The sequence below is a fragment of the Falco cherrug genome, chromosome 3 (genome assembly GCF_023634085.1).
Source record: "Falco cherrug isolate bFalChe1 chromosome 3, bFalChe1.pri, whole genome shotgun sequence".
Taxonomy (NCBI): Eukaryota; Metazoa; Chordata; class Aves; order Falconiformes; family Falconidae; genus Falco; species Falco cherrug.
The window spans coordinates 103,272,033-103,286,217 of record NC_073699.1 but is presented as its reverse complement, the minus strand read 5'-3'; the positions used below and the strand labels follow the sequence as shown (position 1 = coordinate 103,286,217).

General features: G+C 45.4%; 1 protein-coding gene across 7 annotated transcripts in view; it reads right to left on the bottom strand.

Annotated features, from left to right (window-relative positions):
* Window positions 1-14,185, bottom strand: part of NFATC1 (nuclear factor of activated T cells 1) — a 111,943-nt gene that overhangs the window by 24,320 nt on the left and 73,438 nt on the right. For 3 of the 7 annotated variants that reach the window (XM_055704755.1, XM_055704756.1, XM_055704757.1), the window contains exon 9: window positions 6,642-7,328. The exons of 1 other annotated variant lie outside the window; for it this stretch is intronic. In XM_055704755.1, the coding sequence (XP_055560730.1) occupies window positions 6,642-7,328 (687 nt within the window). Of the gene's footprint in view, window positions 1-6,641; window positions 7,329-14,185 lie in introns of those variants that run through there. 3 more of the 7 variants (XM_055704758.1, XM_055704759.1, XM_055704760.1) reach the window with 3 other exon arrangements.

The following is a 14,185-nucleotide window of genomic DNA, read 5'->3' as shown; positions in this document are numbered from 1 at the left end:
AGCTCTGCAGGAACGGCTGAGACAAACAACATATTCCTAAAACGAATTGCATTGGAACAAAGCTCTCTCATGAAGCTTGCGCTTCTGCAAGCCACGTATTTTCCTTGGCACTCCTCCAGGCTTAAAAGCAGATGTAAATGTTACCCAGGCTCAGATATAGCAACTTCTGCTCCCCCAGTCGCCAAGGAAAACTTACAGAAAATAACCCACAAAACCTTTACCATTCGAAACAGCAATGCCGACAGCCATTGCTATGGAAATAGGAGAAGAGTCAGGCACAGGGTGAGAAGCGACTTCCCCAGCCCACTGCAGAGCCCCTGCGGGCCGTCTCGGTGGAGAGCAGGGGGTGCGGCGGGGCTCCGGCGGGGTTTACTGCAATGGTGCACGTGCAGGTGCGCATCGAGCAAACACTGGGTTTTCAACACTAAAAATACTCTTGAGTATCGAAACATTGCAGAGCGCTGCCTGATGCTTTTCTGCAGCTTTCCCATCACTCAGCCTGCCTCCGCCAGCGTCTGCCAGCACCGAACGAGCGTGGAGGCACTCAGGACTTCGCTGAAGGGACTGGACACTTCCTTGAAAGCCTGAGACTCAAGGATCTCCCTGGAAAGCTAACTGATGTTAGAAGAAAGCAGAGTTTGCTGCTCAAATTCACGGCACGCTGCCGCACAGAGGCAGGCAGCTCTGCTCCACGGGCAGCCGCACGCCTGGGACCGGAGAGAAGCAGGAGCGCGCCCACTTTGGCCAGCTGCTCTGTGGGGGCTTCTACTTGCAGGCCCCCAGGGATGCCCAATTCAGCAAACCCACTAGGAACGGCAAAACCTGATCCCGCTTCGTGTACCAGGAAACCCCCCAGACCCAGACGTGCCAGTCCACCGACAGTCCGACTGGAACGCATTGCTTCAAGCCCTCCCTTACTCATCGCACGCAGCCCCAGCCCTGAACACTAACGACTCAGCATGTTTTATCACAGTAGCATGTACGCTTTCAATCATCATTAGAGATGAGGAGGGTCTAGGCGCAGGCACCACGCCAGATTAAGTAAAACTTTCCATGAGGAAAGCTATTTGTTTTCTCCCAGCGCTGCGAGGCTTGGCCAAGAGGGAGGGAGGGAAAAGCTCGCCCAAGCCAGACCAAAGTGTAGACAGTGTTACTGGGCTTTGCAGACTACCTGCGTGTTGTTCTAATGACATCTGGACTACTGGAAATCACCGAGTGCACTCAGGAGTTTTCAAAGGCATAATTGTGGCAGCAGCAGACTAAACTTAATGCCTCAAGACCCGATCACTTTAATCACGAAGCTGAGATGTATGAAAAAGGATACATTTCAGCAAAAGAATAATTCTGTCTGCTACGGTTCCTGTTCAAATAAACTATATCACCAAACCACGTGCATTTGAAGAATATAGAGGAGTGAAAAAAGAACATATGGTTTAGAGGCAAAAAAACATTCATATATACTCTATAGGAGATATATGGACTTGTCAGACATCTAACAGTTCAACACTGTAAGCAATTCATGGGAATGACATTAGCAATAGCTCATATTACATCCAGGAGTTACAGCTTTTACTGCAAAAGTTATTTTTAAAAGAGCCATGTTTAAAATGAAATGGCTGGCAGGGCTGCAGCTTTCAGTAACACTTTACCTGTGGTTTCGCCACTTTTACATACTTATTGGGGGCTTAATGCTCCCAATTTACCTTTTCAGAGTAAAATAAAAGTTGCAATGAGTGCATTCATTGGCACGGTGCTATAAAACTCACAGCTGTGCAAAGACAATCACAAGAACAAAAGCCTCCTTGTTTTAAAAAAGATGATGATGTGTTTCTGATACTTTCTGTTAGCCACGTATCTAAACATCAGATACCTTTGTTTACGGCCTACGTATTTTCATCTTACTACACAAAGATTTATGGATCCAATCAAGCTGAGATCAGGATAGGGACCTTTATGAAAGCGTCCGTGTGGAGAGGAGGAGGTGGAATTAATATACAAAATTCAGACAAGAGATCTGTCTTTCCGATATTGTTATTCCAGTTCTGGCTCCTACACAGGACTCGGGGCGTTCTGGAAAAGAGTTCTTTCAGCGGCGGGTGGAACCCTGGCCCTGCTGCCGGCAGAAGGAGCGTACTGCCGACTTCAACGTGGCTGGGGCCGCATCTCAAAAGCTCAGATCAGAGCTCATGCAGAACTCGAAGAAGCCAAGCTCTTCTTCAGTTTTGGTACTCAGGCACATCTTGAGGAAAGAATCCTCCAGGATGCTGCTTTGCTTTCAGTGAAAAACTGCTTTTGTAAAGCTCTGTGCATTAATACAACAAATGGGATCTCAGTGTGCACAATACACCTCGAAATCTGCTGAGAGCACGTGTCGTACTTTTTTTCCTGTTGGTACCAATGTGTTTCCCCCTTGCCTGTTTGAAATAGCTTCATCTGTAATGAAAAGTACTTGCTTTGATGTTTCTAACGGCAGGAAATAATTTCACAACTGAGTGTCATTCTGCTGCAGGTAAAAAATTAATAGCTTGTGGGAGTGCCACTTACAAACTGAAAAATGTCTCTTGGCATTAGCATGCCTAACTGAACTCTCTCCATCCTGGTGAAATGAAAGGCTTGGAGCTCAGTTCTGTGTTCCACCCAGGCTACACTAGGTCCAGGAAAGGGAAATGGGAACAGGGATGAGGAAGGTGGTTTCAAGTCACCTCCAGCATCTCCCGTTGTGAGCCTGGCTAGTTCCCAGCTACCTGAATATCCGAAAGCTGTGTGAACTCACACTCCGCCACCTCTGGCTTGGGGTTCCTTCTACCACTAAGTAAAGCAGTCAAAATTTGGAAAAATTATCTGAGCCTGCCCCGGTCAACAGAAAAGAAGCAGGATTAGTTCAAGAGCAGACTAGCACAGCTTTTGACGCAGGTCTCAGTCAGAGGGCCAGAGAGAGGGGCACATTCAAAAGTGAGATACAAATTAGGTACATTTTCACATCCCCTTGGGAGAACAACTGGTGCAAGGGGCCAGGAAGAGTTCTCACCGGCTTGTAGCTTCCCCAGGCTGGCCACCTCATCAGGCAAAACTCCACTTCATGCCTCAAAAGCTGTACAGCACATCAGTCTCATCAATCCCCAGGCAAAAGTTTTTCTCTTAAAAGCAATTACTGCCTGGACTTGTACCGAAGAGGTCGCTCAAGCCTGCCTGGCTAAGGATTGTCCGCGAGTTCCACCACCCCACACTCCCCCCCGGGTTAGATCTGAACAGGGAATGTCATGTCACCCCCACCGTCATGGGCCCTGCAGGGGCTGCTGGGGTCCCCCAGCACCCTGCCAGGTCCTGCAAGGGCTCCTAGCGGGACGGCAGGAGACAGCCCCCTCCCACTGCAGAGGACCACGGGCTTCCAGGCTTCCAAACCAGGCGTCAGCGTCGCATTTCAACTGCTTTTAATCAACTCTTGCCGTGAAAGCAGCAAAGGGAGTCAGCCATAACCTTTGTTAGGAGGCTGAGCTCAGAATTACTTGAAACCAGCGCTGGTATACAAGCCAGATACCTTTCAATATCAGGAGCATAGCCATAATATATCAGGTATCACTTTACGGGGTGAGTTTTAAATACATTCTACATGTTGAATCATATATTCACATACTGAAACGGACAGCACATTTAATGAGTAGCCCAGGTGGCTACTGTAGATTTTGATTTAAAACAAGATTGCCAAGACCAAAACTTATTTGCCAAAATGGAAGTCTCTTCAGGTTCTCCCTTTATATCGCTTCAGCTGCCCACCATTATAGACACAGAAAAATGTCATATACAGGATATATATTTATATAAACTCACTGACTGTTTTTTTCCATCTATACTCTGCAGTATAGATGGTCTATATTTGGATATACTCCAGACCAAAAGGAATGAATATTGCTTTGATCCCATAAGCTGAAACCAAAAAAATTCTGTTTATACCTGGTCCAAGATTGCTTTACATATATTAGATACATAAATCAAACCTCCCCAAAGTGGTAGACAAGCGACCAGAATTTTACCAAATACAACGTGGCATAAACTGGTTAGATACTTTATTTGTGTGGTAGTTACAGGAGAATGTCAGGTGCCTACACCATGTTTCCTAAGCACTTTCAAGTAACTGCAGGTATTCAATAGCTAGAAGACACCTTGAAGATACACTTCTTCAATGGAGTGAAGCTTTGACAGTTTAAATATTAATGTCATTAAAATATTTTGTTACTTTTAAATTACTTGAGGGATGAGGGAAGGAGCTGGTATACTTAGAGGAGCAGGCAAGGGAAGCAGTCAAGCACAGCTGAACCCTCTCTGGCTTTCATGTACATAGGTACAAAAATTGAAAAAATACTGAAAAACGTTTTGATCATGCTGCCTGAAGGGATCGGAACTGAATCAGTGAGACAACAAATTATAAAGAGGTAAAGCCGCAATCTGTATATATATATAAAAGAGTAACTTCCTTACTCATGGGTATGATTTGACATTCCGGCTCTCAGAATTTCAGAATATGGCCATACAACACAGGTATCCCACCCAACCCTCCAACAAGGAAAACACTTCATGATGGATACCATACTAACAAGAAACAATGGTGATGGCTTAAAAACTCCTACTCCAAAAAAAAATCAAGCACGTGAAAAATGAGTTGCTCCTATTCCTTACAAGCCACTCTGCAAAACCCATTCCCCCTTGTTCCACAGCTAGGGCCAGAGGTCGGAACAGAACGGCACCAGGCTCAAAGGCATTGCCTGCACGGAGTGCTTTGTCTTTCCAGTGTAGGTCTGGGTGAAAAGCACCTACTGGGACACAGAGGAGCTACTGGTGGCTTCCAGGCAGTCACCGTGGTGGCCAAACCACCCTTGAGACTGCGCGAGGCAGCCCCGATGCCGCCCTTCCTAACTAATAGGGGAGCACGGGACGGGGGTATTTGACCAAGACAGGATGTACATGGTGGCTTCTACAACTACTTTGGATTCTCTGTCAGAGGACTGCGTGTCCAGAAGAGGGGATGGAAGAGAGACGGAGGTAAAGACTAAACTATTTATGCTTTGTCAGAGAGAATGAGCACTGCTGAAAAAACTTGAAATCTCTCTCTCAGACCACATGGTAGCAGGTTCCGCCGCTCCTCCAGGACAAACCTGAAGTAGGCATGACTGGAGCTGCCCCTTCGCCCCGAGCTGCAGTCCCGTCTCTCCGGCTGGGACCAGCCAGGGCAGCTTCCGCAGGGCCATCAGAGAAGCCGTGCCTGGATTTTGGAGGGGTAAGACAGAACCCATTTCTTGTGCTTTTCTATGAAAGACAGCTATAGACTAGATTTTATTTGTATTCTCTTCCTTCCATAGATAACTTCTGGTTTCTTCCAAAAGCAAAATTTGGGCATGGCTTTCTGTTTTCATTTGTGCACATTTCCTGCTCGTTTTGTTGAAATTTTGCTCTGTACAACATAGCTATGTGGCAAAAAGGCAAGCTGTATGACGAAAGCCTTGTCACAAAAGATGTGTTATGCAAACCTTCAGTGAACTGAACTCCTGATTAGGAAAAATTCCTTAGACCTGTCTATCATGTAACCAATAATAACTTCTGTTAAGAAAAATAATTTTCCTAGAGTCAAAAAGCAAAAGGCTGCTATGCTACTCCAGCTCCAAAAGATTCATTTGTAATCCTAATTCAGCAAGCATCATGCTGTTTAAAATAGAATGACTAAATGTCCTTTTCTTAAAAACAGTGCGATGAATTGTCTTTAAATTCTCCCTGAAAGACAATCACATTCAGATGTTCCTTGGCACCAACTGCTTTCAATGCAGCCGTTTCAAAGGCATTCTTCAAATAGCATGGTATGTTATATAAAATTATGTGGCTATTGGAAGGGAACTCACGTACTGCATTAAGGTGAGGGTCCAGAATACTACTGGGATACTTAGCAGCAAGTGCTAAATCACAGTTCAGTGAGGTCACATAATCAAATTCCAGATTATCCCTTTTATTACGTTCAACTAATAAATCTTTGGAAACTAGTCTGACAAGTTCATCACAGCATTTTAACTTTTCAGCGGTGCGTGTAGAATACATATACATACAGAATCTTACAAAAGAAAAAAAAAGCAGCAGCAAGGCTACAGTAAGAATGGAAGAAAAAGTAGTCGCAATGTCAGATGCCACCAAACTGAGAAGTTACACTGAAAGATGTGCCTCCCTTTTTAATTTGAACCTTCTCAACTGAGGTAGAGCAGTTTATCATTTAGTTCCAGTGAACAGATTTGCACATCGGACATTTCGCTGTATTATGGATGGGACAATGTTAAATATGTTTTCACTGCAGTTCCACAGGTCACTGGCATGGGCACAAGCCAAGACCATACAGTTAAACTTATTGCGACATAGCTATCGGTCATGCAGCTAGCTCTGTGGTCGCTAACAGCATCTAATGCTCAGATAATACAGTTTCATTATCGCAAACAAAATTGAAGAGCCCTTTCCCATATAGAGACAATCCAAGCAAAAGTCTGCACCATTCCACCAGGCTGTTAATCAAAATTTTTTCCACCAGGGTTCAAAAGGAGGAGAGGGTTAAGGGAACTTACTGACATAGCAACATGGCTGAATGCAAACCTATGCTGCGGAAGACTTACCATCATCCAGGTACATCTGGTCCAATTCCTCAGGTTCTCGCTTGATCGTTACAGGAATAGGGGCCAAATTATGATTACTTTCCTCATGCAACTCTGGCAATGACAGTGGTTGGGTTGTTGGAGACTCATTTCTGTGAACCTTCGGCAGTTGCTGCTGCTGTTGACCCATTATGGATGAGTGAGTTGGACTGCAGGACTGCAAATAGGTTGGCTCTTGGGTAACAGATGGAACTGGAGAAGAGGGACTGTTGGGATAGAGTGTTTGTTGATAACCAAGGGGACAGCTACTGCTCAGATGTTGACTCACCTGCGGCTGCAGCATGATGTGAGATGATTGCTCGGGGGAGCTTGGGTGCACAACTATAGACCTTGGCACTTCCTGAATGGTGGGGACACCTCCAGCGGGCTGCTGAAGTCCGAGGTGACTGTGGCCCGGGTTGGGGATGCACTTGTAAGGAGAGGACGAAAGGTCGTGCAGCTTGGGGCTTGCGTTGGGAGAGGGTGACATCACGGTGTTTCTCTGCTGACAGGAGGCAAAGCCAGCCACGAGGCATGAACCAGGGTCGGGGGGCATCATGATCTGCTGGCTGTAGTATGGTTTAGAGAGAGGGTTTAAGCCTTGGTTCATTGGTCCACAGGTTTGAGCAGGCTCATAGTCATCTGTGGGTTCTGTTTTTATAATTGGAACTGTTAAAAGAAAAAAGTTTTAAATAAACATGAGTTGCGTATTGGTATGATCAAGTTGGCTTGTGGCTAGGATACCCTTTGCAAAACAAACAACGTCTTGAATAAGACTTTGTGTGTCTTTTGCCTAGTTCTCCCACCCTATAAAAAAAAATGAATGAGTCATCAGCACAAGAAAGTCACAGCTGGTTCTAATATTGAAAAGGACTATTTTCTTTGGACTCTCCTCCAGCACTAATGTGCTATAAAAATCTATTTGCAAATAGCTGTGCTTCAGTGGAAGCTCTGGACCCAAGGGCTCCATGGATTTGTAGTAATCAAAGCAAGAATTTTAACTTGGATATACTACTGCATTTCTACGGCTACTGATGGCCCATTTGATAAATGTCTGCACATTGAGTAAACTGCAGCATAATAAGGTAGAGATGGGGCTTTCAAAGTTCCGTGAGAGCAAAATTGCAAAGATACATGACAAACTACTATGTAGAAGAAGTTTTCAATTATGAGGGTATTTTTGAAAGAGTGGGATTTGATTTGGTTAGTTTTTACATGATTACGTTTAATCTTACTAACCAGCCAGTGGGTGTAAAATATTAAAGAGGCGGCATCCAACTCTCAGTGATTCCAAGTTGGATCCAAACTGCTAATGCCAGCTCCTAACAAAATGTTAACTCAGTCTCTGGCTACCAAGAAAAACTGACGCCCATTCTAGACCTCTGCTTGCTCTACCCACCGTTCCCAAAGAGGTTCTAACCGAGCTGTCACGCTGTGTCCCCACACACCACCGTCACGCGGACAGAATGACTGTCTATATGTCCACAATGCCTCTGAGCATCAACTCGGTCATGACAAAGGTAGAGATGTTTTCTCAAATCAAAGAAGAGATCGTTCCTCCAACCAAAGTGGCTTTTTCACATCATCTTTCTCTCTCAAATTGGAGAGAGATGCCTTTGCTGCTCCTCCTACAACACAGGCATTGCATAGATAAAAGACACCCACTTTATCTATCAGGAAAAGTATAAATAATAGGGCCAAGGTGGTCTGTAGATGATTTTTATTTTTTTTTAGCCAGATAAAACTCTAATGCATACAATGATTGAGTATAGATGCACAGTGGCATTTATCTTCTTCCCCTTTTTAGAGGATCTCTTTTTAGAGATCCACAGGAACAGCCATCTCTTGAAGGTGCTGTTGGAAATTTAGGGTGACACTAGAGAGTATCTTTCAGAATATTAAAATAACCAGCCCATTGTGATACAAAGTTATTAATGAAATGTCTTTGCACAACTCAACTCAGAGTGCAGGCGTGTTGCCCGAGTGTCCCTGTACTTTTTATTTGCATGTGGTTTACAACATATGTTCTCCAGCCATTTACTATGTTCATGTACAAGTCTTTTGAACCCCTAAAAATGCACATGTGTACATGTGTACATATAAAACCTCTTTTAACACTCACAAATTTTGCTGCTGGTGAATGTACTTCACTACCCTTGTTTTACAGTCCCCTAGCCTCCTGTTAACTTTGCTCCTTTTATGTTCTTTTACATATAGATGCTTGCAACACTTGTTTCAAGACTTCTAGCACCCCTAGTAAAAACATGTCTCTATATGTAACAGATGCACAGGTGCTGCTAGAGACAAATGTGCTAAGGATAATGGACTGTCATTGGATTTCTCATAATCTTATTTTCACCTGCTCGTGTGCTGCGCGCTGCCTAGCAGGGCTAGTAACGCACTTGGTTGCAGAGAAGCAGATTCCAGGTTCAGTGACAGCTTTATAAAACCAATATCACACCCTTTATGAAAATGCAAGACCAAAGAAATGCACCTAGATAAACATAGCAGCTCAGATATTGTAAGAAAATACCTTTAACAAGTTCCTGAGCTAGCAAATATTCTCACATGTTTTATATTAGGTTCACTGTACTAGCACTAACCACAGCACAGCTGGAAATACGATGGTTGTTGAACACTGAATTTTCCCAATATATCACTGTTATAGAAACACCTGTGCTAAATAATTCCAAGCTCAACCACTGGCAATTCAACTCCAATAAACCCTGGAGTTGTCTGACTTGTTACAACCTAGGGAAGGGTTATAGCCCCGGTGGCAGGCAGGCTGCGGGCTTTAAAGGCGGCAGGTTCCCAGCCTCAGGCTGACTGTTCACTGTAGCTCTCCTGTGGCACACCCTTGCTACTAGGGTTACCAGGCTCTTTTTTGTCATGTCACTTTGAATTTTTTCTTTACAAAAGCAATGCTGTGGGGTCTGTATTAGTGGCCATGAACACTGGGAATCTGTTTGCGTATGCTGCTACACTGAAATACACCTGCCACAGCCAACGCAGGGTAACCAGTAAGTCCTGCTCTGCACTGGGTGAAGGACTGATGGGTGGAAGTGACTCTATTCCAGACCTGTTGGTCAAAAAAAGCTCTTGGACATGGTGACAGCAACCAAGGACACTCCTGGCTGCCCGTGAATTCAGAGTTCAGAGGGAAAATAAGAGACTGGTTTTAATTACAAGAGCAGTCAGGGTAAGCCACAGTAGCTTGTTTGCTGATGGCAGGTTGGCAGCCAGAGGGGAAGCAGAAGGAGGGAGATGAGATTAAGTAGGGCCTCCATTTCATCTGACATCAGTTTACCTTGTCCCCTCGTATCGCTCTGAACTGATACCCCCAAGCATCAGCTATTTCATGTAATGTGAAACAAACCGTCTTTAAATGGACAGATACTACCTGCACTTAGGCTTACAGATGCCTGAACTTGTTCAACTGAATTGCCTCCTTATCTTTTTTAATGTGTTTTTTCAACACAGTAAAAGAGTCTCCCCTTGCTAAGTATCACAGGTTTCGTTTGTATGCTAATCTCATCGATACAACAGGTATCACACTGAACTGAAAGACACAGAAAGTATCAATGCTGAAATGGTGAAGGGACTGGTACCTGACTTTTCAGTGCTCTGCCACTTGTACAGACACTTAACCCTGTGTGGGGTGACCGTACAGATCTTTGCTGGCTGGGATGGCAGCCGCTCACTCCCCTTTAAAAAAGTGTGTCTTCACAGGGTACCAGTTTGGAGAAGGAAACTCAGATTTTGATTTTTATTTTTCCCTAGAGAAACCGTTACCAATGACCCAGATAACCTGGAGTCAGACCTGCAAAGCTGAGCATGTCAGCAGAAACGTAAGACATTAACACTTCCCTTTCTGGTGAGAACTCAGCTTTTGTATTTTACACGAGTAACTGTATTGCTTGACTCGCAGAGGACAGATACACCACAGACTGCTACATCACACCAGTAAACAGTCTGTTCATGACACTCCATCCTGTATCTGCTTCTCCCCAGCCTATGGAAGTTCACCAAATGGAGTCACAAAGGCCAAAAATCTTTGCCAATGTTTGTATTTCCAAACTCAAACTACCTGTGGGTCTGACCTCCAGGTCCTTCTGAAAATACTTTGAGTGTGTCAAAAATTGGTGTAAATCACCTTATATTCTTTCTTGAAAAGAGCACCTGTTCACTTCCACTTTGCAAAGGACTGCAGAGAGCCCGGGGCAGGAGCCGTGGCCATTTCCAGGCACACCTTCCAAACCCGGGGCAGGGACAGCCTGTACCAGCACCCACTGGTACCCACCAATACCCACTCACCACCACCGTGCTCATGGCCTTACCCAAACAGCTTAAAATACCTGCACGTAGTAAGGCTCCCAGTTCCTAACACACCCTACCCACCAGCTTGGGGGGCTGGGGCGAGCAGCTGCAGCGGACTCAGAGCAGCTGAGGACACAAAACTTACGTGCCCACTGCCACCACATTCTCCTGGGCAGGAACCCAGCGGGTTCCTCCAGTGCGGCCTGGGCTGATCACCTGCCAGCTGTGGACTAGTGTTACCTACTGACTCACGCTTAACTGCAAATCTTTACAGACCCGAGCTAGAAAAAGGAGTTTCATCGTCAAATACACCCCTGTGGAGGCACAGTAAGCTAGCTGCCACGACACACACCCATTTCCACCGGCACTCACTTGCACAAGCCAGTATGTCACACAGGGAGATGCGACGTGATGCAGACAGTACAGTTAATTTTCTCAGGATTAATATTTAGCAGAGAACAGTTTTAGCCTGACTAACTTCTAGCTCAAATATTTCAAATCTTAAATGAGTTAGTAAAAACCCACCAGTTGAAAGAGATGCTTGTAGTCATAAGCAGGCCTGGACTGGCAATTAACTGGAAAGCTCTACAGCTGTTCAGTCTGCAAGCACTTTCAGCAGAAACCGGACCATTTTGCAAATTCAGCAGAGCCATATCAAATGGCAACAAGTGTTCTGTCTCAGAAGTGCTCCGTGGTGCTAACACCCAGTCTTGCAGACTCTCAGCTGGCTAGAATGAAAAATTGTGGCTGAATTTGTCATACACCGAGATTTGCCAATAATAAACTGAAACAACGAAGCCAGAATTTGTGCAGTTGTAAACAGAAGAGATGATGGAGTTTTTACATATGATCAACACTCAAAAGTAATGTTACTCCTTTAAGAGACCATAATCTGCTGAAGAATCAGGCCCTTGCTGTAAAAAAGAAAAAATGAATTCAAGTTCAGTTTGTATGGGGAATTTTTAAACCCTTGTTACTTCACAGTGCCTTAGGTCGGCCGACAGACAATATTGAAAAAGTCCCTGATTTTGAATATTAAAATATGACAGAGCTCACAGTTCCACATCAGTCTGATAAGCAACTTAATCTGTGCTAATTGGTTTTCAATGGTTCGATGATGCCTCCTTAGCCTCTGGACTCATGTCATTATGTCATCTAATTTAATACGAAGTTCTGAGAACTGTGCGTTGGCAGCAGCCCTGGCTATAAATCACAGCTCGTGACTCAGAGAGCCCAGGGCTCTGACATCACACCACGGCGCAGGCAGGGGACAATGGTCCTTCTGTGCCGGCTGAGCGGGGAGAAACAGTCCTGCCAGTCCTGCGAGCCCATGTTGGAATGAAAGGCCTTTCTAGCAGGTAAAAAGTTAATATATCAAACCTTGAAGAAAAATAATAAATCATGCACATTCTGTAAAGGGAGTCAGAAAGTGCTTAAATATAAATTATATGTATTTTTTGACAATTCTAAAAAGTCTGTTTGCTTTTACACTTTAGCAATCCAGATGGGTTTTTAAACTTTTTTGGGGGGTGCTATTAAAATACATGAACTGAGAAAATATAATCATATAAATTAAACAGATGTTTGTCCTGATTAACATTAAACTAACAAGTTCCTATTTCCATGTAGTATTATCAATGCAGACATTTATGGCACTATAATATATTTATTTTACCCTTAAGTTTGATTGAACCTATCAAACAAAATAGCCACCTTTCATGGTGCAGACTATGATGTAGTTCCCTGGCACCGGCATGCAGATTTCGGTTAGCATATGAAAATCAAAACACTACTTTTTTCATCGTGTGCGCACACACACATTTCTTCGACTTCTGGACTGAATGTTCCTAATTGGTAAGAATTTGGGATGAGAGTTTCAGAGGGTTGAGGAGTGAGATGGCTATGTCTCCATTACTGAGCCGAGCTCTGAAATGCTGTTTGTGTCTCTGAAATCCCCCCGTCAGCCCGTTTTGCACCAGGCAGCGCACCCCCTCCCCCGCGGCCAGGCGCTCCTGCCGGGGATGCTGCGCAGCTCATCCCAGCTGCTGCTGGCCGGCCAGGGGCAGCACCAGGATGCGGGCGCATCTCCGGCACAGCTCGGCCACTCTGGGTTCAGGCAAAGAGAAAATCCTGGCCACTGCCGCAGCATCGTCCGGAGCCAGCAGGCTTGAGCGGAGCGAGGACCTCACCCCTCGTTCTGCCTCTGGAGCGCTCTGGTGCTGGGGAGAGGCCATGGGCTGGCTGCCCTCGGGAGCTATAACCCCCCTGTTTGGTAACACCAGAGAAGCAGCAGCCGAGCAGAACTTTCCGAAACAACCTGCCAACGCAGCTGAAGCAGTGGCAACCTCCGTGGCAAGGGACAGGCAAGCAGCCCTGGGGATCTCATGAGACAGTCATGGTGACGGCCACTACAGGGGCCCTTGCGGAGGCTGGCTGTGAGGCGGGTGTTTTTCCCTAGGCACCAATTCAACCAAAACATTATTTAAAGGCAAAGCTACTATCAAGTCTTTGCTTTGTAGTTAATAAAACCAGAGCATGGTGACACCAAAACCAAGGGAGCCTCGTGCTGCCAAGCAGCTGCCGGCAGTGGGCATGTGCAACTGCGGCTTTTATCTAACATGAGCACCTGAACCCGCTCACCCTCCCTTGCCGGTCCACTGCCGCTGGTACTGCTCCTCGGGAGGGCGACCCTAGCCATGCCTGCCTGCCCCCCCGGGTTTATGTGGATGTACTTCTATGGGATCAGATACGCAGGAGCAGCACCCAGGTCAATGGAAGCCTTGCGCACACACCTCAGCCTATAACCTCGGACAGTGCCATTACCTGATTAGAAAGTGCTTTCCAGCTAACTCATTTACTAAATGCTTTTCAACAGCTGTTAAACTATTAGGTTATTCAACGCATATTTATCAGACAGAAGATTATCTGTGGTAGCTTGGTGCATACCCTGTGCAGGTGGCTGGGGGGGAGGGGAAGGCAGGTGGGAGGGCGTTTGGGTTGTGTTAGCACAGAAAATAGGTGTTACCTTTCCTCCAAAAGAAAAGGGCAAAATTCTTTAAAGGCATGATTAATTTTCCATCATAAAACTTTTTTAAGTCCTACAACATTGAAAAGGATAAACCAAGTCTTGTGGCATGCCTGCCTGAGCTGCTCCACTGCTGCCCCCACGGCGCAGCGCCTGGCTCCACGGCTGCCTTGAGCTGGAGGCT